Here is a 26,371-nt window from a genome sequence, read left to right as displayed (position 1 = left end):
TTTAAAATAAGCTTAATTATTTGGTTTCCTCACCCCCAGCAAGGGAGGGTGGGTGTGGGGGTGACAACACAAGGAGCCAGAGGGAGGAACTCCTTAGTAGATCAACTAATGTAAGGCCATCTAGAACTCACCTTGGTCACCCTGGTGAATTTTACTTGTGAATTAGGGCTTAGAGCATAACCGAAGTCCTTACTGATGTTCCAGAAGAGCAAGAAAAAACTTTCCTTATGTTTGGTATAGCATCTAAAATCTACCGTCTGATGCCTGGCCTTCATAAACAAAGTGATTTTGTAATTATAGTAATTGACTTTTTCAACGTATTCTGCTCTTGTAAAAAAATATACATTACAGAAAATTTACCATCTTAACCATTTTTAAGTGTACAATTCAGGGGCATTAAGCACATTCACAGTGTTGTGCAATCATCACCACCACTCCTTTCTAGAACTCTCTTAGCATTCCAAACAGAATTCTGTACCCATTAAATGATAACTGCCCATTTTCCACTCCCCACCCCCCAGCCCCTGGCAACCTCCAGTCTGCTTTCTGTCTATGAATTTGCCCAAATTAAACAATATTTGTCCTTCTGTGTCTCACTTATTTCGCTTAGCATAATGTTACCAAGGTTCACCCATGCCGTAGCAGGTACCCGAATTTCATTAATTACAATGAGCTTTTCATACTTAGAGAAGATTCTTGTACAATAACCGATCCATTAACAAAAGTGAGATGACGCTTCCTGAAAAGTGAGAATCAACGTTGCTCTGCAAGGGGAAGTATTAAGCAAATAATAAAGATGTGATGGGAAGTTGCAAGCATCTGTCCCACCCAAAGCGAAATGGAATGCTTGTTCTCAATGTTAAGATTCTTGTTTTGTTAAACTAATAGGAAAGAATCCATAATGATTCTCGTGTTGGAATCACTGACACCCCTCTTCCCTAAAGTAGGCCCCTGAAGGAAAGAGGCTGCTGCCTACATCTGCGCTTTCGAATGGCAAATGGCAAAATCAAAATCACATTGAGGCAAAATTACTCCTCAGTTTTCTCCGCAAGCTGCCTAAGGGACATTATGGCGTGTGTGTGTGTGTGTGTGTGTGTGTGTGTGTGTGTGTCTTGAGAGGAGGCAGAACAAGCCATTCCTTTAAACTGCACTTTAAAATATTTTCTTCTGAAACAAACCATTTTTTTCTCTTTGGATCAACAAGAAATGTCACAAGAGTTCCTTCAGTTTTATAATGGGGCTTCAAGTTATGCTGTTAACCTTTCAGAAGCTCTAAGTGGGAGATGAGTCGGGAGGGGCGCCCAGCACTGGCCGGAGCAGCAGACTGCAAATACAGAACTGCTGAGAAGACACAGCTTTTGTTCAGTTTTCCCTAAAGCCATGGATAAATCATGCAACCCAGGGGTCTGTTTGTAACCTCGTAAATGGTGTTCCAAATGCAAATGTAGGTAGAGAAAAGGGTGTGAGTTAATCTACTTTTGATTAGGGGAGCGTTTCTTTTCTTGTGCTAAGCGGGGAGTTACGTGGGTGGGAAGCGAGTTGAAAATGAAATGCATCTTCAAGAGGTCGGTGGTCAAAATCGCGGTCCCTGGGACAAAAGGAGGGGAGGGAGCAGAAGAGGAATGCCGGGTTGGGTTACAATTCAATACAACTCCAGCCTTAGGGAGTTTGAGAGCAGCCTGACTCCTTAACCCTTGCCTTCCTGGCTTGGCTTCACGAAGTTAGCGGACAGACATGGTGTCAGGAATTCACCGCCCTGACGCTGCAGACACTCGGGGGCTGGGAAAGCTAAGGGTAACATCTGCAAATTGTTGACGTCAGTTTTGAGGGCTAGCAGGAGCTACAAAGGCATTCTTGCAGAGCTGTGTGTGCCGCTCACCCTAGCCTCCCCTATCATGGAATTATAAATGCAAATGCTCAGAGGAGCACCTGACCCTCAAGGGGTGGGAAGGATCCAGAAGGATTCCTGGGAAGAATCTTAGCCTGGATTTGCCAGTAGGAGGGGCCATCTTGGCAGCAAAAATAGAATGTGTAAAGACAGTGAAGCCAGGGGACGGGGGACATTCCTGAAAGTACCAGGAGTGAGTGCCTGTGGGTTGGGGGGAAGGGCAGGAGGGGAAGCAAGAAAGTGGTAAAAGTTGAGTCTGGAAAGGTGCACAGGGGTGTGGGCCTTGAAGGACCTCCCTCCATGCTGAAGACTCTGGGAAGTCATTAAAGCATTTTTTTGCAGGACAGCAGATTTGACTTCTAGAAAGATCACACTGGCTTCATTCCAAAAAGTTGGAGGGATCAGAGCCCCATGGAGGGATTAGTTAGGATGCCCATGCAGTGGGCACGGTGGGGGATAACCAGAACCAAAGCAGGGATGGGAGGGAGGAGGGGTCAGTTTCAAGACAGGTAGGAGAGGCAGGATTTCTTGTCTGGGTGGGCATAGCGAGTGAGAGGGCCAGGGTCTGGGAAACTTCTGAGTGTCATGGAGACCTTGGGCACATATATCTCCTCTAACCATCTTCAGACCCTGTACCCAAAGTGATGGTTAGAAGCAAGCTGCTCAAATCCATCGGCCTTCCTATGGCACTGTGAACACCTGTGGCAGTGAAAGGGGGTAGAAGCTTTTAGTATAATTTATCTGTGCAGATAGAGTTAATTTGCTTTTGAACCAAAAGAAGTTCTGGTCTGGCTCCTTCCCTGCCCTCCTGAGGAGGAAACGGGGGCACAGAAGGCCACACGTCAGCCCAGTTACCAACCAGTGTGTGCTGGGCATGCCAGGCTCCTTGGACGGGCCTGGTCGTTTAACCCACAGAATGAAGACAAGGTGCAGATGTTGCATTATCCCTACTCAGAGGCTGAGGCAGTGGGGTCGCAGCAAAGCCAATAAACCATCGGAGGGGCAGCTCCCAGCCTCCGGCTGCCTGCCCTTGTGGTCCGGGCACTTCCCACCACGCTGCATCTGGAGCCTGCCCTGGAGTGGAGGCCTTCGAAAGGAATCTGCTGCCCCTTTGCCCATGTCATGCTCTGTCCTCCTCTAAATCTCCTGTCCTGGGAGGGCAGGTTTGCAGCGATGGAAACCGCATCTATTACAAGAAAAAGCACATAGTACACGTCTGTCCAGATTGTAAAGTGCTGCTGTCGAAATTCATTCTACACCATCTCTCGACAGTTCACTTATGAAAATTTCATCCTAGGAGGTCAGTCTCTCTCCCTCCCTCTCACTTCTAAGTACCAAGATGGCCATGGGCATCGTGCCTGAGATTTAGGACAAGAGAAGAATTCGTTTTCCCCAAGTGGGCAAGAATTGAGATCAGGCCTCCAGGAGGACAGAAGGAAACTGCTGGGTTTACCGCATTCAGGGAGCCCAGCACTCTGAGATAGGTTTCTGAGGAGCACCCCCTCATGCTGGCTCACCTGCACCCCCGTTCTACCCTCTGTTCCCCTGCAAATCTCCAGGCCCTGGCTGTTTGTGTGTCAATACGTAACTTCTGGATAAGATTCTACCGTGATGAGATCAACACAGTGTAGCCGAATCAATGAGATATGTCCTTAGGGCTACTCATTGTTTTTGGTACAACGAACGGAATAGTTTAGCCTATGCATCTCCATATTTAGCCCTTGGATTACCTAATGCCGCCAAAGCATAATCACATTCATCCGCGTTGAAAACCTGCCCATAAAGAGATCAGTCCTTGTGCAGTTCTTTATTTTAACATACACAGCCTCGTTGCGTTGCAGTTTGCAAATAGAATAGCTTGACCTTGAGGGTCGTTATCAAACTGTGTGACTCAGTCCATGGAGGGTTGAGCTAATGTCTTCCAGCTTTTTGTGCTCACTACTTAATATTGCTCAGGTAGCTCCAGCCTTTTGGCCTGGTGGAAACTCAGTTTCAGGGTTAGAGTTCCAAGTAAAGTAGCACAAATATCACTAGGCTTTGGTGTCTGAGGTCTTGTTTCCTCTCCCTCGAGTGCATGCTCCTTGAGCACCTACTGCATACAGATCCATTGCTATGAACATTACCTGTATTATAGTTCCTGTTCCAGGAAAAGAGAGTAGGAAGTGTTCCAACTCATCACTAAGTCATATAGTTAATGACCGTCCAATACATGATCAGGGGACGCATGCAGTCACCCGTGATGTATCTGTGGCAAAACCGTGTATCTGTTTGAATGGGCCATTATTTGCTGTCCTTATTTCACAATTTCTGGTCCTCTAGGATTCTGAGTGAAGTGTGGGCGGTGATGTGATTTGCGGACAGGAAATGTTTTTGCCGCCGAAAGCGCCCACATTTTGATGTCAAGTGAAGGCTTTGAAGCCATCAGTGTGCTGATGGGATGCGCAGAGCTCTGGGAAGGAAGTCAGAGCCCCACGACAACAATCCAGGCTGACTGTCATGCAGAAGAACATGCCAGAAGTCCCTCTCATAAGCCCACCGCTTAGACCGTCGAGGGAGCCTTCTTTCCTCCACACGCCGTGCACCTCTACCTACCCACATTCCGCTCCTGTCCATTGGCCTTGTCCTGTGGCAAAGCCCATGCTCGCAGAGCTGCTAGACCTCTCTTCATTTCTGATGGATCTTCATTTTATAACAATCACCAGATCGATCGCTTCTAAGTGCTCTGCGTTCCCGGCTCTCCATTATGTAGCGTTTGTTGAATAGACTTAAAAAGTAATGCAGAACCGGGAGATCTGGGAGGATTCATTGGTGAGGATTCCATTGTGCAGAGGTGTGTGTTCCTCTGGGGAGAGCTACCCCGAGTCAGGCCCCTAAAGAGGAATGCAGTGACAGACCTGTGGGGTGACTGGCAAGGGGAGGGAGACGTTTCAAAGGAGAGGGAGAGGGAAGGAAGAGAACTTGGGAACTGAACGGAACAGGAAGGTGTGGCCACCGCTGGGAGTCCAATGCCAGTTGGTTGAAAGCTGGTGTGCTTGGCTGCTGGAAAAGCATGCCCTGGGATGCGTGTTGATGAGCACACAAAGGAGGTGGGCTCAGCGTGTCAGTGGACTGGTACTGATTCAGATACAGGCCTGTGACGAACTTAGAAGGTGGTAGGTGCCGAGTCCGTGAGAGTGGTTGTCTTTGTAAGGCTCCTACCTCAAACCTAATAAAAACCACATTTAGTCCCCAGATAAAGTCAACATCAAACATTTCCTACGGTGTAAAGATACTGCATTAAGGACTAAAGCCTTAGGAGCAGTACTGCAGGGTTCCAGTGCCCAGGCAGGCTATCATCAGCTGGTCCCAGTTTGAACGGGACTGAGTCACTCACTCTCTGTGTGACCTTGGGAAACAATTGAAATTTTCTAAACTTCCAGTAAAATGGGACTAATAATGGGACTCACCCCCTAGGTTGTTGTGAAGATTAGATAAGATAATGCATATAGCGGCGGGTGCCTGGGTGGCTCAGTCCTTAAGCGTCTGCCTTTGGCTCAGGTCATGATCCCAGGGTCCTGGAATCCAGTCTCGTATCGGGCTCCCTGCTCCGCATTGGACTCCCTGCTCCGCAGGAAGCCTGCTTCTCCCTCTCCCACTACCCCTGCTTGTGTTCCCTCTCTCGCTTTGTCTCTCTGTCAAATAATAAAAATCTTTAAAAAAAAAAAAAAAAAAGATAATGCATATAAAGCAGTGAGCTCAGTATAGCAAGAAACATAAAGGTAATATGACTCGTAATAGTAAATGGCAGTGAGGAGGCGTTAAACTTCAGATGATCTAATAATGTAAATTTATTTTACTGATCTTTTATTTTATTTTCTTTCCCATATACAAAATCCTTTGGGCTTTATTTAATTTTCCTTAATTACCATGTTTCAAATTACACCAGCAGTACCGTGATTATAATGGAGGTGAATCAGTTCTCATTTTCAGGTACTTAAAGCTTTGCCAAGACATCATATCTCTTTGCTGTTTTCCTCCTTAAGGATTATAGCCACATCTAATTGTCTCTGTCTGCTTCCTTCCCTGGCTTGGGACCTGGAGAGAAAAATGGCAGTAAAATAACGATGCTGTGTGAAGTTAGCCCAGTGAGGAGGAAGACCTAAAAAGAGAGTTGGAGAAAAGTAGGGTGATGGGGTGGGAGGCGGGGATCCTTCTCGAGGAAGTGTACAATAAACTTCCTTCGCTTTCCTGTCTCGTCATAACCCCTGGGATGCTGTTGTTGTGCTTCATTCCAGATAGTTCTGGCAAATTCTCTGGTTGCCATTCTGAAGATCTTAAACATACTTTACATTAATGCATATTCAGTAAGCACGTGGATTATCCCAGAAATGCTTTATTCTTTTTTGGTCATTAGAAATGATGATGGGATTAAAGAGTATAGAAAACAAAAAGCAATGGTGGGTTTCAAATAAGTATGGAAAGCTAGCTTAGTGTGAGCAGGACTTCTTCATGGGCGTGTGTCCACTGCTCTTATTTTAAGAAGAGCTTTACATATGAGAATGCTGTCAATGTGATTTGAAAACTCTAAACACGGTTTTTAAAAATAAATATTATTTTTATTATATTAACAAAGCCAATAGAAAATTAAGTTTCTGCCATGTTTTTGTTACAGAAGGGACTGTTTTGTTACAGAAGAAAAGTAAGAACTTTTCTGTTCTAACTTGGTAAGATAAGAGATTAATTGTAGCATTATATTTGCACCAAACTTTTTTAATTTTTGTGACATTTTTAGATTTATTTACACTTATATGCATCAAATTCTTCCTCTGGATGTCAACATGAAGTAAATAAAGACAATTGATTTCCATAATGGTTGTCAGAAGCACAGGAAAGATGGGCATTCAGCTGCTTGAAGAACTCTAATATATTAACGCTAATCCTGTTTCTTCTATCTTTCGATTACTGTAGACTGCCAATTTGTGTGTATTTTCTGCTTAAAGTCTTTGGGGAAAACCAAACAAATATACCAGTTGTCTTCAAGCAAAGATCTATTTCTCTTTCTACTCAACGTTGCTGTTTTTAACAGAATTCCTGTTTGCCCCCACCAGGTTTCTCTTTTCTGGAAGGACCTGCCCAACCCCCCCCCCCCACGCCTTTCTAGGGCAGGCTGTTCCATCTCCTTCCCGAGAGGAACCTCCTAGCTCCCCTTCTCTCAAGAGGGAGCCGCAAAACAATGGAGGGGACAGAACAGGCTGTATCATTTGTCACAGCTGAGCAAGAAAGCCATTCCTGACATTTTTTACTGATGTCTTATGTATTGAAAGTATTATACTGGGTAAATGAGGCTGAAAGCTCCCAGTTTTTTATGATTCTTTTACTCAAATATCTCAGAGGCATTAATTCTGACTCACATATCACCAATTAAGATCAGCCTCTATACCATCAGTTAGGAAAACTGAATGAGAACCGATATCACACCAGGAACAGAAGCTGCTTTGAACTCTCCCCCCTCCACTCCCCCTCTCCCCCCTCCCCCATGTCTGTGGGTCTTCGTCTCTTGCTCTCCCCCTTTCTCTCCCCATCTTCTTTCCTTTTTACTTTCTACTCCCCCTTTTTCTTCCCTCTTCTCTTCCCTCCTTCTGCTCCCCTCCATTCATTCTTCCCCCCACCCCCTCCCCCCACCCCCACCCCCAACAAGTTGGCAGAAAGAGTTTGCCCTGGTGATGATATATTGCATTTTCATTGCGGTTCTCCGCCGTGTGGGGGCTCCGTTATATAGACTCAGGGAAAACACTGTTCCCACAATAAGAGCTTTGTTTCCAGCTTGATGAAGTGGCCAGAGACCCCCAGCTCTCATTTCTTTAGCTGTACCTTCCTCCCTGTGGATGTGGACAGAGAAATAAGAGAAAAGAGATCAAGTGGAAGATTAGACTTCTGATACTTTATCTGCAGGCAACAGATGGAAATTTTACTATAAACCCTGATTAGGGGCTTCTTTGGAAGAAAGATAAAGGGCTTCTTTCATTATTGCCCCACAGCACTTTGTAAATAACTCCTCTAACCTCACATTGTCATACTCTGTATGACACACACATGTCTTTCTCCTGTCCTCTCTTGTGAGCACCTGGAACACAGACATCACATCTCCCTCGTTTCCAGATGCACCTGCTTAATACAGAAACCTGCACATAGGATGGGCCCCCCAAAAGTCTTCATTAAGTACATTATAATAAAACTATTGGATGGAATACAGTGCAGCCACTATAAAGAATGAGAAAGAATTCTACTGACATATAGGAATCATGTGCGTTTATATACACTAAGTGGAAAAAACGAAGTTGCGAATCAAGCAAAGATCTCATTTTTGACAGGTGTAATTATGCGCCAGAACATAGTCGAGAAGTGTGCATACCGCGTCCTCAACCAGAGTTACCTCTGCACGGTGACACCTGGGCAGAAAAGGAAGGTCCTTGAAGAGGGAGAGGGAACTTTTTACTTCTGTGCTCTGACTCGTTAGAATTTTATTTTCTATGGCAAAAACGGAAGCTGACCCATGTCATTTTGGCCTCTCCCTGCCTCACTCAGAGAGACAGTGTTCCCAGCCTGGACCCCCGCGAGAGGGGCTTATCATCCTCTCCTCCACTGCTTATCTTGTCCCCTGACCTGGCTCCAATCGTCACCTTGCCAGAAATTCTTGTCATTGCCACCTTCCTCCCTCTACCGTCTACCTTCTCCTTCCCGCCCCCCACCACCATCCTGTTCGTGGGTGCATGAATGCATGTGTGGGGTGCATGGGTGGGTGCATGGGTGGGTGGGTGTGTGCATGGGCGCACGCACGTGTGGGTGTGGGGGGTGTGCAGATCATCAATCAGTCCTTCCTGGTCCTACATCTCTTCCAGTTACTGCTCCTTCCTGGGTAGCCCACCATCTCAAAATTGGTATTCCCCTTGCCCACTTCCGACTCAGTCTGCAACTCTCTCTAGTCCCTGCACTCAGGACTCTGTTACTCTCACTCAGTTTCCCTGGGACTGTCTGGAAGAGGTGGGCCCGCCAGGCTCCGTGCTCCACGATCTTGGGACCCCTCCGAAACCCCTCACGGCCGCTCCCACTCAGGGGTGCGGTGTCGTCAGCGTGAGCCCCAGCGCTCTGTGCCGCCCCTGGCCTGGCAGCTCATCATTTACTTGCCTCGTTTCCTTCGCAAGGGCCCTTTGGTGTCCTCACGGCCACAGGGGACTGCCTGGGGGTGCCCTGGCCCGCTGACCCCCACCGAGGTTGCAACTTGCAGACACTGAGCTACTCCGAAGCTGCTTTTGTGTGGTTAGGTGGCCCCCGAAGAAGCGTGGCAGGGTGTTTTGGCCTCCCCGTTGTGTCAGTGCTGCCGAAGCCGGAGCCCAAAGCTGCGCGGCCACGCACGGCCTGCTCCCCGCAGGGCTTTCCGAGCAAACTGCTTCCCAGATCCTGTGCCTGCCAGACCTCTCCTGCGAGACGTCCTACGGTCAGTCTGTCTTCGCACATCCGAACCTGAGGCCCTGTCTTTGCCCCCGCACCGCCGCCCGCCTCTCTTCAGGTCTCTCAGGAACGGGGAGAGAAGTGCCCGAGTGGGGCCTGGGCAGGCCGGTCCTTCCGAACCCGTCATTACCCATCGTGATGTTCCTGCGGGCACCATTTGTGCAGAGGACGATGGCTGGAAATTAAAGCCCAGATTTCTTCTCAGAGCCTTGACCCTAAGAAGAGAATGAGCCAGCTGGAGCTGTCTCGGTGAGCGAGGCCAGAATATCTGCCTTGTCTCCTTCTTACCACAGATCCTTCGAGGTGTTTCTCGGTGTTTGATCTGGGCGTGAGGCAGCCAACGAGGCCTAGAGCCGCCCCACCAAGGCCTCTGTAGGCCCGGCCAGCAGGGGCAACCCGGATTAGCTTCACCTCACCAGCCACCGGGCAGAGAGAAAGGAGGAGAGCTGGTGGGTCCTCTTCCCGGAGGGAGCATTCCAGTTCCCTCCATGCCGCAGCCAAATGGATGGGGAGGTGAGGGGTTGGTCTCACTGCCTTTTAATTCACTCACTGCCAGTGAGGGTAAGAAAAGGTCTTGCTGGGAGTGAGGGGAACAGTGCTCCTCCTCCTCAGCGTGGAAAGTGAGAGAGAAGCGCAGACTCCCCACTCCTTGTTGGGCAGCAAGAATTCCTGTCCCCTTCAAGGTCCTTCCAGCCAGACTAAGAATCAAATTGACATGAAACAGATTAATAGGAGAAAATCGAATTTAATAGCATATGTACAGACAGACACGGAAACTCTAAAGACAGGCACAGTGAGGTCTGTAAGTCATCCTGAACTAAGGAGAAGGGGGCAAGGGTCTGGGACTTCAGAGGAAAGGAATCCAATTTACAGGAAGATGAAAAAAAGTAAATGTTTGGTAAATGAATGTTTGCTGGGCCGCTCAGAAACAATGGGACAAAGAGAGGACTTTGCTCAAAGTGGCCTTGCTTAGGTCCCTCCCTGTCTGCCATACCTAGTTCCTATCATAATGGAGTTATCTATGGTGATAGCTCTCTTTCTGGGGCAGGTCCTCGCTCTAAATTCTTTTTAGGCATTTGAGGGGGAGGTAAAGAGCTTTTCCTGAAATCACTGGGTTTTGATTGCTTTTTTTAAAAAAATTTTATTTTTTAATTTATTTTTTTTTAAGATTTTATTTATTTATTTGACAGAGACACAGTGAGAGAGGGAACACAAGCAGGGGGAGTGGGAGAGGGAGAAGCAGGCTCCGGGCTGAGCAGGGAGCCCGACGTGGGGCTCGATCCCAGGACCCTGAGACCATGACCTGAGCCGAAGGCAGATGCTTCACTGACTGAGCCATCCAGGCGCCCCTATTTATTTATTTGAGAGAGAGAGAGAGAGCACAGGAGCTGGGTTGGGGTGGGAGCAGAAGCAGACACTCCTCCGAGCAGGGAGCCTGGACGGATGCAGGGCTCGATCCCAGGACCCTGAGATCAGGACCTGAGCCAAAGGCAGATGCTTAACCTGCTGAGCCACCCAGGCGCCCCAGGTTTTGATTGCTTTTTAACTCAAAATAGTCTTCATGCCAAAGTGGCCCGTCTTGGGGCAGCCTGTGGTTGGCCTCTACATCCTGAAAGCCAACAATATCCCTCACCCCATGACTCTCACCCCTGACTGACTCCTTTCTCTCCTTCATGCCTCTCTGTAGGACCCGTGGAGGGCTTGGTCCGGGTCTACCTGCGCTGCTCTGCTGGTCTAACTGGTCTCCCCACCCCAGTTTTACAGCTTCTCTTCTGTTTCACTGATGCTGGGATGGTCTGTGGTCTCCCGCCATCCTTCAGTGGTTCCCACCACCTACAGAGCATGGACGATTCTCTACGATCAGCCCTACCTCCAGGGCCTGTGTGCGCATGCGCCAGGGTTCCCGGCCCAGCTCAGCACCTTGAAGGGTCCTGACTGCAGGCGGCGTAGCTTGCCCTGCGCCTCTGTTTGCACTTTTCTATTTCTAGGATGTTGTCTCCTCCCTTTCCCTCCATCCAGACTGCTGCTTCTTAAAGGCTCAGATCCACGCGCACCTCCTCTAGAGAGCCTCTGCCAGCCCCGAGATCAACCGCTTCTTTCTCTGCCTCCCCTCTCTGCCAATACTGAATATTTATCAGCCATGCGCCCTAAACACTGTATTGTACTTACTTGTTTACACTTGTCTTTCAACTACACAGGGAGCTCCTTGGGGGGAGGGGTCATGTTTTATTCATTTTTTTAATTCCTAGCTTGTAAAACAGAGCTTGGCACACATTCTTATGTCCTCAAAAAAGGGGGGGAGAAGGGGGAGGATGCTTTGTGTGAATGAATGTGAATGCTTTTAAACTGTAAATTGATATACAAGTGTAAGTTATTGTGGTATCAATGGCGTCCCACTGTAACACATGGCATTTGGAGGGCAGGTTGGGGGTAAACTGATGACTGTGTTCTAGAAAAGGTGGAGGGGTTGGAAAAACAAGAAAAAATGCTTCCTTCAAAATAAAGACCAAAGAAAAAAGTCTTACATAGGAGTTATATCAAAGAGCTTGGAATTTGGAAGCGCTAAAAAGAGAAAAACCAACCAGAAAGAGTAAACTATAAAACCACTAGGTCGAACTTTGAAATGTCAGCAAGAGGATTTAGGAATGGAATCTTTTTGTCTCTACAGTGGACTCTACACAAGGGTCGGGGGGTGTGGGAAAGAGTCGGAGGGACGTAAAGTATGAAGAGACTTTATAGTTCTAAATCAGTATTTCTTTCCCTCTTGTGGTTTATCTTCATTATGTCAAACAGGTTATAATTTTAAAACATTTTAAACGTTATTTTAGAGGAAGAAGGGAAACGGGGGTGGGGACATTAATTCTATAGGCATCTTAGAGAAATAAGGTGAACTACCAAGAACGTTGAATTTGAGTTTAAATCTGAATTTGAATTCTGCCCATTTCTCCAGCATCTCTGTGGGAGGGCTGCCTAGACCAGCGCTTCTCTGTCTGTGGTGAGGGACAGGGATGTGTGTGCATGTGTGTGTGCACGCATTTTCTGTCAGTCACACGCTGACCCTCTTGGAAAACACAATAAAAACTGAATTGCTAGAAAAAGAAAATAGAAGAAATCGGACAGGCAAAATACAAGCCCAAATTGATCATTAGAGTCAACAGATCTCGTTCTGTCAAAAGGCTGTAAGTTTCCACGCACTTACTCTCAGTTTCTGCACTGAATTCGTTGTAGTTCGGTAACACTTTGCAAACTGGCTCCTTTTCCATTTGCCACACTTTAAATGGCACCAAGTCAGTGTTTAGTTGGATGTTTTCAATAATAGACATTACAGGCAATGACAACGTTAATGTGAGGAGGACACCCACGCACAAATCTTGCACTCTTAAGGAGATCCTAAGGACATGAATTGATTAGAAAATAAATAGGCAGAATTTAAAATGGCATAATAGGCATTTTTTCCACCAGTGGAAAGCTCTTTCTTGTGCCTATCTCCCCGCCTCATCCCTCTCCCAGTCGAGTGAACTCTTTGATCTTCTTGGAGAATAATTGTTTTCAATGCAAATGTTTTAAATTGATCCTTCATTGTTAACTGTAGGGTAGCCATAGATGCTGACATCAAGCCAATAAAATTAATAAGCAGTGTGACAGGCTCTAATAAATTTCATGGGTGTCTTTACTCTGTCATTTGAGCACAGACCCAACTGTTATTATCACTGAGCTTCGAACCTCTCATTTTGGCTGGAGATGATTATAGCTGCTAATGCCGTGCATGCTACGGTAGTTCTCCGTAACTAGTTTAGGGTTAAAGTATCATATTTAAAAGACTTAATTATGATCAGTGGGGGGAACAGTTGTGGCCATAGGACTTTGATCTGTTTTCTAGAGTGGCCTACAAAAATTTGGACTCCTAACGATCTGTTTTCTCAACAATTTCGGAAAACGAGCAGCTTTTAAAATCTAGTTTCCCTACCACGGACTGGGGGGTTTTGAAACTCTTTCATTTGGAGAGGGGCCATTATTTGTTGGAAGTGGGCCATGGTTCTTTGTCTCTAACCCCAGTTGAAATTCTTCAAGCCCCTTAACTCAGTCTTTCCCTCACATGAAGAATTTAGTATCAGGTTTCTGCAAATGAGCAAGCTCTTCACTTGAAGTGAGAAAAAGGGTTGTTCGGTTTCTCCTTTAAACCCCATGGCAGCCAGCAAGGTGAATTTGGCATGCGTACGTCATCTCTGTCCTGCCCTTTATCCTGCTATTTGGTGTGGCTCATGCCTATCCATATCCTTCTGTTTAAGTTCACGCCCATCTAGAACCTTTTACTGCCTTAATTTTGCATATGATGTGTCCTTTTAAAATCTTGATCAAAGTATAAACAGCTATCAAATATAAGCGTTCAAGGCAAGTTAAATATTAGCCCATCTTTTTGTACCATATGTAATTTTATGTAAATATCAATGACTACATTTATGTTTTTGAGGAAGTATAGGTTAGGTTTACATGTTGTTCAAAAGGCATTCATTTCACTTCTAGTTTTCTTGAGCATTTTTTATTTAGGCATTAACTCTACATCCTATGCAGATACTCAAGCTCCTTCGAATTGTTCCATTTATAAAAGTCCTTACTTTTATAGTAAGGACTATAGGCTATGTCTTGCTATTGTGGGTTTAGGGTACTGGTTACACTTAACACCTTATGAATTTAACTTCTTATTAAAAGATGACCACTGTCTTAAGAAGAAAAGATGTTCCCACGAAGCTTGTTAAAAGAGAAAAAAGGGGGGACTCCTGGGTGGCTCAGTCGGTTAAGCATCTGCCTTCGGCTCAGGTCATGATCCCAGGGTCCTGGGATCGAGTCCTGCATCGGGCTCCCTGCTCAGTGGGGAGCCTGCTTCTCCCTCTCCCTCTGCCGCTCCCCCCTGCTTGTGCTCTCTCGCTCGCTTGCTCGCTCGCTCTCTCTCTCTCTGACAAATACATAAAATCATTTAAAAAAATAAAAGAAAAAAGGTTTATAAACATTGGTTCGTGCATGCCGGTGATTTTAGTGTTAAAGAACTAGGATGGTGAGTTATGGGATGCAGTCTGTGAAACGTGCTCCCGAGAACGGTAATGGTGAAGCCCTGCCTGTTTTTCCTTTGAGGGGCATAAAGAGCATGAGAGAATGAATGTGGCTTATTAAAATGGAGAAGGAAGAATTATCTGATGGTTTTTACATTTCATCTCTCCTTTGGCTGGTTGCACCTAACTGCTATTGTGTTTGCGATGGAACACTGGAATGTGGCTGAAACATGGGATTTTCACAGGGTCTGTTCCTCCCCCGGGCTGCACGACGCCATGTGACATTTGGTCGAGGGCCATAGTACGTTGTGCAGCCCGGAGCAGGGGATTGTATTTATTTTTTATTTTACGTTATTTCAGCTGTTTTCACTTTTTTCTTTATTGTTTTCTAGCCTCCTACTGAGTTCTTTTTTCAAGCATTGCTGGGGAAGGGGGAACACTCAGTTATGAACTCTCACACCCAGGGTGGAAAACAGCTTTCTCTCAGCAGCTCGAAGCTTCCAAGCCACGGACATTTAACCCACTGTGGATCTGAGCCCACATTAGCTCTGCTTGGGAGCTGTTGCTGTGTTAAAAGATATAAAATCATTTCAAAGTTTTCCATGGCTCATTAACATAGCCTACTAGATAGCATAAGTGAGTTATGTGCTTATTAAAATAAAAAGAGGGTTTTTTTTTTCTATAAAATGGTGTTTGAGGAAGAATTTGGTTCTGCATTTTAACAACTGATAGCTTCCTGATTTCAAGGTTATGTTTAAACAACACTCTCTTTCCCCAGTTTATTGAGATATAATTCACATAGAACATTGTATTAGTTTAAGGTATACAACATAATGACTTGATGCATGTGTATATTGTGAAATGATCACCACGGTGAGTGTAATTAACAGCCATTACCACACACAGTTACAAATTCTTTTTGTGATGAGAAATTTTAAGGTCTGTATTTTAAGGTCTGGCTTTCCACTAAATGAATTTGAGTATCTTTTTATCACATAAATCAGTCAAGGAAACAGAAGATGATGTTGTTATGCCAAATATCTGACATTATGAGAAACTATGGTCATTATATTATCCATCTAGGGAAGCTCTAATACATTTGGGGGTTATATAGCCTAATGTATACCATACTCCTCCTTCTTGCTCAAACTCCCCCTTCTATAAATTGGTGAGTATTGTCAACATTAATAAAAGTGACACTCTGTGTTCCGTAGTACAATTAATGAGCACATTAGTATAATAATTGCTTGAAGTTGATATGAGAGGTTCGTCTTGCATAACTAAAGATAACTTGGAGAAGGACAGGAGCGTTTAAGACATCCTTCTCATTGATTTCCCAGGATTACCTTGACTGCATCAGGGACCAAACAAAACTTCCTCTGGGGACAGAAGAAAGATCAGCCCTCTTTGGAAACATACAGGATATCTACCACTTCAATAGGTAAGTTCATACTCAAAAGATCATTCTCACCTAGGAATATGACTTTCTCTCAGATGAATGCCACCTAAGAAAACTTTACCTGTAATCCTTGATTCAACTTCATACATTTCTGTGTGGTATCATGCCATGAAGTCTTCTACCCAGAAGCATCCTTGTCCTAGAAGAGTCTCACATTTGTTTAATATCCCATCCAAATCCATCTTCCTGGCTCAGAGAAGAGACCTGCCTTCCCTGACAGAGCAGTGACATCATTCTTCTACAATACAACATGAACAGGGCATCCAAAAATGCATGCATGCTTCATCTGTGGCACCCCCACCTCCACTGAATTTTCTAGAAACTTTCTTCTGCCTAGGGAGTGGGCAGGACACAGTAAACACACAAATACTTTAAGTCATAGCAGACTGATCCAAATTAATTAATAATTTAAATGATTAACTCAAACATATGTTAAGTACCTACTATGTAAAAGACACCGGGCTTAGGAAATTTGCTGAAGGGGCTGGGACAAGCAAATAGGTTAATATTACATATTGTGAAACTTCTGCCAGGCAGTAGGCAAGTTAGGAGCACAGACTCTCATTTCCAACATGCCTGGGTTTGCATCCCAGCTGAGCCATGAAGAGATCCTTGGGTGAGTCTTGAAATGGAGTGGAAGAACTAACTCCCTCCCTACAAGTCTGTGCTCATGTCTTCCTTTCTCAATGAAGCTTGCCGGACGCCCACAGAACACCTCACCTGCTCTGCCTTTTCTTTCTGGCATTTATCAAATTCTGTGATGCACTCTATGACCGACTTCTGGTTTACATCGGTTTTCTTTCCTTGCCACCCCCACTCACGGAACACTCCCCGAGGCCTGGGGCCTGTTTTGTTACCGCCCAAGTGCCTAAACAGTGCCTCGCCCATCGGAGGCGTGCAAGCTTTTGTGGAATGAATGAGTGGAAATAATATCTATCTCCATGGTTGTTGTGAAGCTTCAGTGCACTCAAACACCGGAAGTGCCTACCTCACTCAATACCAGCCCAGAGAAAGCATCAAAATATCAACCAGTGATGATGTTGGTTTTGTTCGAGTAAAATCCCATTATAAAATTCTACAGTGCCCTGTCCTTGTGTGACTCAACCATAGTGCAATTTATAAATCTTCTCCCTCTTTGCTTAGTGAAATTGGTGTAAGTGACACCTTGGGGTCAGGATCCACATCTCCTTTGCTACCTTCGAATCCCTAACACCTAGCACAAGCCCGGCCTCTGGGAGATCTGTGTATAGACTTGCATCAACGCCTTCTTTCATATTGAAAGCCTAGGATGTGAAAACTGCCCGTGTTGCAACATCTCCCTGATTTGACTCAGGAGACTTTGGAAACTGGTCAGCATGTTCCAAGACTGTGATTCTCGACCTGAACTACACTACTAGAATCACCTGGGAAGCTTTTTTTTTTATAATATGATGGATTCCACCCCCAGAAATTGTAATGAATTGGTTTGGGGTTGGGCCAGGGCATCAGAAGTTTTTAAAAGGTCCTCAGATGTTTGTAATGTATAGCTGTGGCTGGGAAACACTGTCTACGTAAAATAGACACAATAATAAGAAAATAGAGAAAGGTCATAAAGAAATTGAATTAGGCTGGGGCGCCTGGGTGGCTCAGTCGTTTAGGCTCTTGATTTCAGCTCAGGTCATGATCACAGGATCGTGAGATCGAGCCCTGCCTCTGGCTCCTTGATGGGCATGGAGTCTGCTTAAGATTCCCTCCTTCCCTCACCCCCCTCCCCCTCCCCATCGATCATGCGTGCTCACGCTATCTCCAAAAAAAAAAAAAAAAAAAAAATTAGGGAATTTAGAGTCTGCATGTTCATTGGTATTAAAACAGGCTCCCATTTAGCAGTCGCTGATGGTAAAATCCCATGAACCCCCGAGTGGCTTCTCCTTCCAGAGGCTACCAGTGGCACTGTAACTTGGGGAGAGGGTTGAGGCATATATGTGGGGAGGCCCCTGGCCTAAGCCTCTGGTGGTTTGGCTGTAAGTTGATGGTAATGACTATTTGTCTCCTGCTTAGTTCATGCCAGAGGCCATAGAGCTTTATGCACATTATCACTTTATATGCCTCTTCTGGGCTTCTCTGACCCCAAACCCCAGGCATTTAACCACATTCCCACTTGCCAGAGTGGAGCCCTGCTTTTCAGGCCATGGTTTGGGACATGGTAGCATAGTCCAGAAGGGCTTTTTTTTTTTTTAAACTCCCTGGAGTTTAAATCTTCCTGTGTCTCCTAATTTAAAGAAAGATAAGAATGACGTAGCCCCCTAGGTCAACAAGAAGGGACCTTGGCAGTGGAGCCCATTCTGCAAAAGTTGGAAGACTGAGACGACTTTTGTATTCCTGAATTGGTTCTCTGTTCTTTTCTCTTTGGTGGTCTCTGAACAAGGAAGTCAGACCTGTCAGCCTGAGTCAGAGTGAATGAGTACCCGGATGATGATGTGTTAGGGATCCATGTGGTGACACAATGTGCACGCAATGAACATCACGTATTTATGCCTGTCCCTTTTGTAGATCCCAATTATCTATCCCTGGCACATGCATGATCTCCTGTAATCCTCTTAACAGCTCTGGGAGGCAGATAGAATGCATATTATATGCACATCTTATAGATGAATCAGGAGTGCAGTATGGAAAGTCCTTTGCTCAAGGACATAGAACTAGGCATCCAATCTAGCCTGTTTTGAATACCTGGTTTTGTCACGTTTCTATTGGTATTCCTATTACTTTACTTTATTATTATTTTCTTTTTTTAAATTTTATTTGAGAGAGTAAGACAGAGAGAGAGAGGGAGAGAGAGAGCATGAGCAGGGAGGAGGGGCAGAGGGAGAGGGAGAAGCAGACTCCCCGGCTGAGCAGGGAAGCCCGACGCGGGGTTCGATCCCAGGACCCTGGGGATCACGACCTGAGCTGAAGGCAGATGCTTAACCAGCTGAGCCACCCAAGCGCCCCTCATTATTATTTTCAAGAGTATCTGCTTGCTGGGGCGTCTGGTTGAGTCTGCTTCTCCCTCTGCCCCTCACCCGGCTCGTGCTCTCTCTCACTTGCTCTCTCTGAAATAAATAAAATCTTAAAAAAGGTAGAATAATTCTTTAAAAAAAGAAAAGCATCTGCTTGTTTCACTTTTACAGCTGAGTTGTCTATACTATTGTGTCCCTATTTGTTTTTATTTCCTTTCCCTTAGATCTGGAGTCTACATTTAGAGCTCAGATATCTTTGCTGTTATATTTGCTTAAGTAAGAAGTATTGATGTGACTTTTTATGTTAATGCCTCTTATGAATCTTTTATTATATACCCTACATCAGTTGATTTCAAAGGTCTAACTCTCTGGCAAACCTATGGTTGGGGCTTGAACTAATTTTGAAGTTTCTATTATTAGTTCAGATCCAGGTTTTTCAACATAATATAATATTATTGTGACCAACTAAACAAGATTTAAATCTCTAAAATTAAAGACGGGAAAAAGAAAATGGTTTTGTGCTGGCCCAAAAAACTCTGCTGACTAGATTGTGTTTTCAGGGTATATTTCCAAAATACAGAAAAGTAGCATGATAAATCCCCATGAACCCTACCCCTACTCTATCAAAGCCTTTTCTTATGTCATATTTACTTTAGAAATTCTTTAAAGCATAAAGACATTACAAATACTGTTGAAGCCCCTTAAGTATTCCTCCCAATTGCATCTCACTCTGTGGAGAGTGGCACAGTAATGTGCTGGTAAACCAGATCTCCGGCATTAGGACAAGAGAGGGAGAATCTGGGATTTATATTGTTTGCCAATTTCTGTGGTGTAAACATTCCATCACAGCAGATTTCAAGCTACTAGCAAGACATCACTGAACATGGAATTAGGAAGAGGTACACAGAACTGGCTCAGGCAAGCCAGTATAATCCGGTTCAGTATACCGCTAGAACTGGAACTACTGCTCTCCAAGACTTGGTGTTTCACTCCCAAGTATGATTTTGTTCCATGACTATATATGTAAGCATTTATTTGAAATATGTAATATGCGTTCACTTATTTCAAACATGGCATAAAGTGTGCCAACCTTCCACAAAATTTTTTTCTCTCAACATTGTTTTTGAGATTTGTACCTCTCCTTTGTTTAACTGTAATGTAATATTCCACTGGGGGATACATTACTTTGCATTTTGCCAATTACAATTAAGACCGAGAATCTTTTCTTGTTTGTTGGCCACTTAGATTTGTGTGTGTGTGAATTTCTGCCCTCTATTCACTGCCCATTTTTCTGTCGGGATGTTTCTTATTGCTGTGTAGGCATTCCTGATAAATTTTGGCTAGTGATCTTTGTGGATTATTTGAGTTGCAAATCATCTCCTACTATAAGACTTGTCTTTTCACTTTAATTACAGTTTCTTTGAAAAGAAATCATATAATTTATAAGTTTGACCACACTAAATAAATGTACATTTTATAATAATGTGGATTTTGTGTTGTGTCTAAAAAATTATCTTATAGGGCGCCTGGGTGCACAGTTGGTGAAGTGTCTGCCTTCGGCTCAGGTCATGATCCTAGGGTCCTAAGATTGGGCCTTGATCAGGCTCCCTGCTCAGCAGGGAGTCTGCTTCTCCCTCTCCCTCTGCCGCTCCCCCTGCTTGTGCTGTCTCTCACTCTCTCAAATAAATAAACGAAATCTTTAAAAAAATTATCTTGTAATCTCTGTTCATAAATATGCTCTATTATTTTTCTAAAAGTCTTAAAATTTTGCCTTGTCTTTAACCTTGCTATAGTTGATGTAGGTATGGTATATGGTAGGAAATCCAAATTCTTGTTTTCCTATGTCTACCCAATAGCCTGATCACCACTGATTGAAAAGTATATCCTTTCTGTGCTGATTTGTACCTCCACATTCCTCCCATGTGAAGTTTACATGTATGTATGGGTCTGTTTCTGAGCTCTGCATTACTCTATTTGTCCATCTCTGCCCCATACCACATTGTTTTCATTATTAAGCCCACATTACTCTTCAACATTGGCTTAGCTTTTCCTGACTCTTTGCACTGTCAAGTGATTTTTTAGTTTGTCAAGTTCCCTGAAGAACTCCGTTAGGATTTTTATTGGAACTACATTTAATGTAGATTAATTTTGGCAGAATTGACATCTTTACAATATTGAGTCATCCCATCCATAAACATATCCATAAACAAGCCTTTTTGGTTGGTTGGGAATAAAAACTTATTCTTTTTGATGTTATTTTGACTAAAATATTTGTTCTATTTTGAAATTGACTATTATTGTCCTCTGGGAATGCTGTTGATTGTTATATGTTGATAGTGTATCCAACTAACTTTCTAAGCTTTTCCATTAGTTCTAATAGTAGTTTATAGATCTTTTGGGCTTTCTGTGTGGACACTAGTATCTGAAAATGGGAAATTTTTTTGTCTTCCTTTATAGTTCTTCTACCCATTATGTTTTTTGGTATCTTATCGTTTGGGTAAGTCTTCTCATACTGTGTTGATTCGATGTTGGTATCCTTATCGTCTTTCTGACATTAGCAGGAATGCTTTAACTCTCTTAATAATAACTATGATGTTCGTTCTGGGATTTACATAAATGCTTTTTCCTATTCTGCTAGGATATTGCGAATGAATATTAAATTTCATTGAATGCTTAATCTGCCTTCAAGAAAATTAGCATATGATTTTTCTCTTTCTATTCATAATATGATAAATTATATTAATAGGCATTCTATTTGAATCATACATTCATTACTGAAATAAACCCTACCTGGTCATGATGTTTTATATATTTGTGCCCTGATAAATTTGATTTGTTTGTATTTTTTTTTAAGAAATTTTTCATGCATCTTCATAAATGACCATAATCTATAACTTTTTCCCTCACACTATCTTTATTTAATTTTGGTATGTGACTAGATTTAAATCGTTATTTCACAAAATCTTCCAACATAAAACATTTTGGAATGCAGCTGATACTTCGTTTTTGTTTTCCTTTTTGTAGCCAAATTTCTCTTTCCTCTTGTAATCCCTGTGATAGCCTAGAAATTTAAGTCTCTGGTTTGGTGTCTGGAAGAAATCCCTAAATGGTCAGGAAACTAGGTCGGTCAAAAGAAACTACTTTCCCCTTTGAATGTGCCCCTAAATTCCCACAACTTTTGTTTGTTTGTTTGTTTACTTCCAATTAAAGAAGAAAATGCCAACTGTTTTTGTTTTTTTTTTTTAAGATTTTATTTATTTGAGGGGCACCTGGGTGGCTCAGTCGTTAAGCATCTGCCTTCGGCTCAGGTCATGATCCCAGGGTCCTGAGATCGAGCCCCGCATCAGGCTCCCTGCTCAGTGGGAAGCCTGCTTCTCCCTCTCCCACTCCCCCTGCTTGTGTTCCCTCTCTCCCTGTCTCTCTCTGTCAAATAAATAAAAATAAAATCTTTAAAAAAAAAAAAAGATTTTATTTACTTGAGAGAGAGAAACAGCATGAGAAGGGAGAGGGTCAAAGGGAGAAGCAGGCTCCCCGCTGAGCCAGGAGCCCAATGTGGGACTCGATCCCAGGACTCCGGGATCGTGACATGAGCCGAAGGCAGTCACTTAACCAACTGAGCCACCCAGGTGCCCAAAAAATGCCACCTGTTTTATACACTCATCCTTCTCTTGGAATAGAGAAGAGTTACCTAAACTGTAATTTGAATTTTTCTTTAAGAATGAAGAGTGAGGAGAGACCATTCCTTACATTGAATTTCTATTTTAAAATTATTAGCAAATTAAAATAATCTAAGCTCTCTTCCTCCCTCAGAAGATGAGAGTAAAATCTCCCCTTTCCCTTTAATTCTTTCTCTTTATTCTGTATTTGTCAAGTCACTGCTTATAAAACACTCAGCTAAGTCTAGTCTAAGTGGAAAAAAAAAAAGTTTTTTGGGTCATCCTTTTTTTATTCCTTGAAAGGTAATTTAGAAAGTGAATCATGGGATACATAGAACATGAAGGCAATGGAAGGTGGGGGAAGTTATTTTTTCTTTTTAAGATTTTATTTATTTATTTGAGAGAGAGAGAATGAGATAGAGCATGAGAGGGGGGAGGGTCAGAGGGAGAAGCAGACTCCCCGCTGAGCAGGGAGCCCGATGTGGGACTCGGTCCCAGGACTCCAGGATCATGACCTGAGCTGAAGGCAGTTGCTTAACCAACTGAGCCACCCAGGCACCCGGGAAGTTTTTTCTTTTAGAGCATTTTCCCACCACCAAAATCTCTTTAACTTCTGCACAGTGGTAGAAATGTTTTTACCCGCAGGCTTTTTTCAAGTGGACTTTCAAGGCCAGTGTTAATGTATCAGTGAGATTAATGGAACATTTGGTGCTGTTAACCTCATTCCATTTTCTGTTCCCACGTGCACGTGTGCCTTTGTGGACGCAACAGCTTGGAATGCCAGCTGACCTAGTTAGGTAGGTGGGGAAAGGAAGTGGTGCTCAGAGGCTATTGTAGACTGGAAGGGGAGAGGCCCCTTTCCTGCCTCTTATTCCCTGTGAAGCAGTGGAATCTTCAAGCTCAAAATACAGTTCCTGCCTTCAAGTTCACATCACTGGTCAGAGAAAATTTTACATGTAATATGTTCTGTAAAAGAGAACGGTGTTTCCTCTAATTGCACACCCGAACAAGAAATGTAAGTAAGAAATGTTACCTTCTTTTTCATAGTCCTACTCAAAAAGGAAGAAATATTTGGAACTCAGGGAAAAGGGAAAATACCCAAAACCCGAAGGTGGGATGACTCTAATTTTAGCTGTGAGTACAGAACACAATCTGTGGATCACTCCCTCCTGCCAATGTACCGGTGGAGCTGTTCATTAGATACAATGATGCAGTGAGAAACCTGGTCTCCACCCTTAGGCTGTAACTCCAGAACGCCGGTCCTGTTCTTTCTGGAGTATCTTCAGTGGCTGATATACCACATTCCGTGGCCACATTTGTGCTCCCCTAGTACAGGGCATATTATTTTTTAGTCTTCTTCCTGTTTCTCCCATGCTCCTATTTTCACCAAACTCCAGCCACAAGGGCATCCTTTCTGTAACCTCACGCAAGCGAGTCCAGAATGAGCTTGGTGTGCTCAACTGATTTCTTAAAGGACTTTCTTCTTCAGCCCTCCCCATACTCCAGTATCACCTCCTTCAGGAGCCCTCCGTGACTGCTCCAGTGCCCTTCCACACCCACCCAGCCTCAGTTGCTCTCCCCACATTGCCCTTTTTGCTTTGTATCACAGAGCATAGTGTCATATTGTGTTTTGTTTCTTTTTTCAGTAAAACCAATACTTCATTATTTTTCACGTAAATGTTTCTCATTAAGTGATAATGTGTTATGACATGCGAGTTTCTATTGTAATTTCATTTAGGTTTTTATGTTTTTAGCAAAATGGTGCTTTCAAATTTTATTTTATTATGTAAGAACGCTTAACGTGAAACTACCCTCTTCACAAAATTTTACGTGTACAATACATTATTTTTAACTTAGGTACTATGTTGTACAGCAGATCTCTCAGATTTGTTCGTCTTGTTTAACTGGAACTTTTTGCCCATTGAATAGCAACTCCTCCATTTCTCCCCATCCCCCATCAAACCCCTGGTAACTACCATTCTACTCTCTGATTCAATGAATTTGACTCCTTTAGATTCCTCAAGTAAGTGGAATCATACTGTATGTGTCTTTTGTGACTAGCTTGTTTCACTTAGCATGATGTCTTCAAGGTTTACCCATGTTATCGCAGATTACAGAATTTCCTCCCTTTTCAAAGGCTAAATAATATTTCATTGTATGTATATACCACATTTTCTTTATCCATCCATGGATTAAGTTGTTTCCACTTATTGGCTATTGTGACTAGTGTTGCCATGACCATGAGTGTGTTAATATCTCTTCAAGATCCTGATTTCAGTTCTTTTGGATAAATACCCAGAGATCGGATTGCTGGCTTATATGGTAGTTCTATTTTTAATTTTTTGAAGAACTGCTTTCCATAGAGGCTGCAGCATTTTGTATTCCCACCAACAGTGTACAAGAGTTCCAATTCTTTACATCCTTGCCCACACTTAGCTTTTGTTTGATACTATGTTCTTTATGTATTCAGTTATTAACATTTACCACCCCGGATCAGAGCATAAGCACCATAGGACAGGCCCATGTTCTTTATCCCATACCTTTGTACCTATAACAATGCCTGACATGGAGGCTTTCAATAATTACTGTTGAAAGGAGAGCAAACAAGATGGTGGGCCAAATACGTTAGGACAGTGGCCCTATAACAAGAGTACAAAAGAAATCCCATTACTTCCTCCTCACTGTTGCCATCCTTAGTGTTTGTCCTGTTTTGGAAAATGATTGTAAAGGAAAGCTAGCTAGGTGACTCAAGCTAGGGCTCCCAGGTAGACAAGGTCTCCCACCGAAAACACCATAATGCAGAGTCCAGCCCTTGGCTTTCTTGAGTCGGTCAGGAAATAAATCTTTCAACAGATGTGTTTATAATAGAGTGCATGACTGGGATTCAGCAGCCCTGATACTAACCCCAGCTGTGGCCATTAATTATTAGCTGTGTGAACTAAGGTAAGCTACCTCCCTTGTATGAGCCATGATTTCCTCACCTTAAAATTAGGGGTTGGACTGGAAAGTGTCTGAGCTCCCTCCCACCCTGTGGTTTGAGCAGTGAATGCCAGTCATTCATTTACAGGTGAGCTATACCTGAAGCCTGGGGGCGTCCCCTGAGACACTTCCTCCTACCAGGTAGTCCCCTCTGGAGATGAAGGTAAAGCTCAAAGGGAGCTTGATTAGCATAACGTATAGAACACAGGGAGTTGAGTATTGTCAAGGAATATTTCTGTTAAGCTATGATGGATTCTGCTCAAAATTCTTCTCTGATCAGAAAGAAGATGTGTATTGAAAGACCTGGACACAAAACCTAGATCTTGAGCACTCCATCCTCCAGTAATGGAAATCACTGGCCCAGAAATGTTGCTTCTTTGACTATTACTTTTCTTCAACCGTTTCTCTTCATCCCAGTGCTTAGGTCCCAATGATTAGATTTCAACTATCTTTAATTTATTCATACCCATCTATCTGTAAGAGATATTGGTATAAATATCAGGATTGTATTTTCCAAAGTAAAAATAATCTTACAAAGGGAATGTTTTTATAGGAATATTAGGAATGGGGGCACCTGGGTGGCTCAGTCGGTTAGACGTCTGCCTTTGGCTCAGGTCATGATCCCAGGGTCCTGGGGTCGAGCCCCGCATCGGGCTCCCTGCTCGGCGGAGAGCCTGCTTCTCCCTCTCCCTCCGCCTGCCACTCCCCCTGCTTGTGCTCTCTCTCTCTGTGTCAAATAAATAAATAAAATCTTTAAAAAAAAAAAAAAAAGGAATATTAGGAATGAATGTTTGTAATTGGGACTATCCTGAAATCATGCTTTGGTAACATTGGTAAAAGATCCTTTCAATGTGCAAGATAGACCAGTGGATTTTAAA

The 26,371-nt window shown here is 43.8% G+C and overlaps 1 protein-coding gene across 6 annotated transcripts in view; it reads left to right on the top strand.

The window, feature by feature from the left end:
* The window catches only part of PLEKHG1 (pleckstrin homology and RhoGEF domain containing G1), a 223,253-nt gene that overhangs the window by 148,092 nt on the left and 48,790 nt on the right, over positions 1-26,371 (top strand). For all 6 annotated transcript variants that reach the window (XM_032407660.1, XM_032407664.1, XM_032407663.1 and 3 more), the window contains one exon: positions 15,765-15,865. In XM_032407660.1, coding sequence (XP_032263551.1) covers positions 15,765-15,865 — 101 coding nt within the window. The remainder of the gene's footprint in view (positions 1-15,764; positions 15,866-26,371) is intronic.

This window comes from Phoca vitulina, unplaced genomic scaffold, assembly GCF_004348235.1.
Source record: "Phoca vitulina isolate PV1807 unplaced genomic scaffold, GSC_HSeal_1.0 scaffold9, whole genome shotgun sequence".
Classification (NCBI taxonomy): domain Eukaryota; kingdom Metazoa; phylum Chordata; class Mammalia; order Carnivora; family Phocidae; genus Phoca; species Phoca vitulina.
This window is presented reverse-complemented; position numbering and strand designations above follow the sequence as displayed.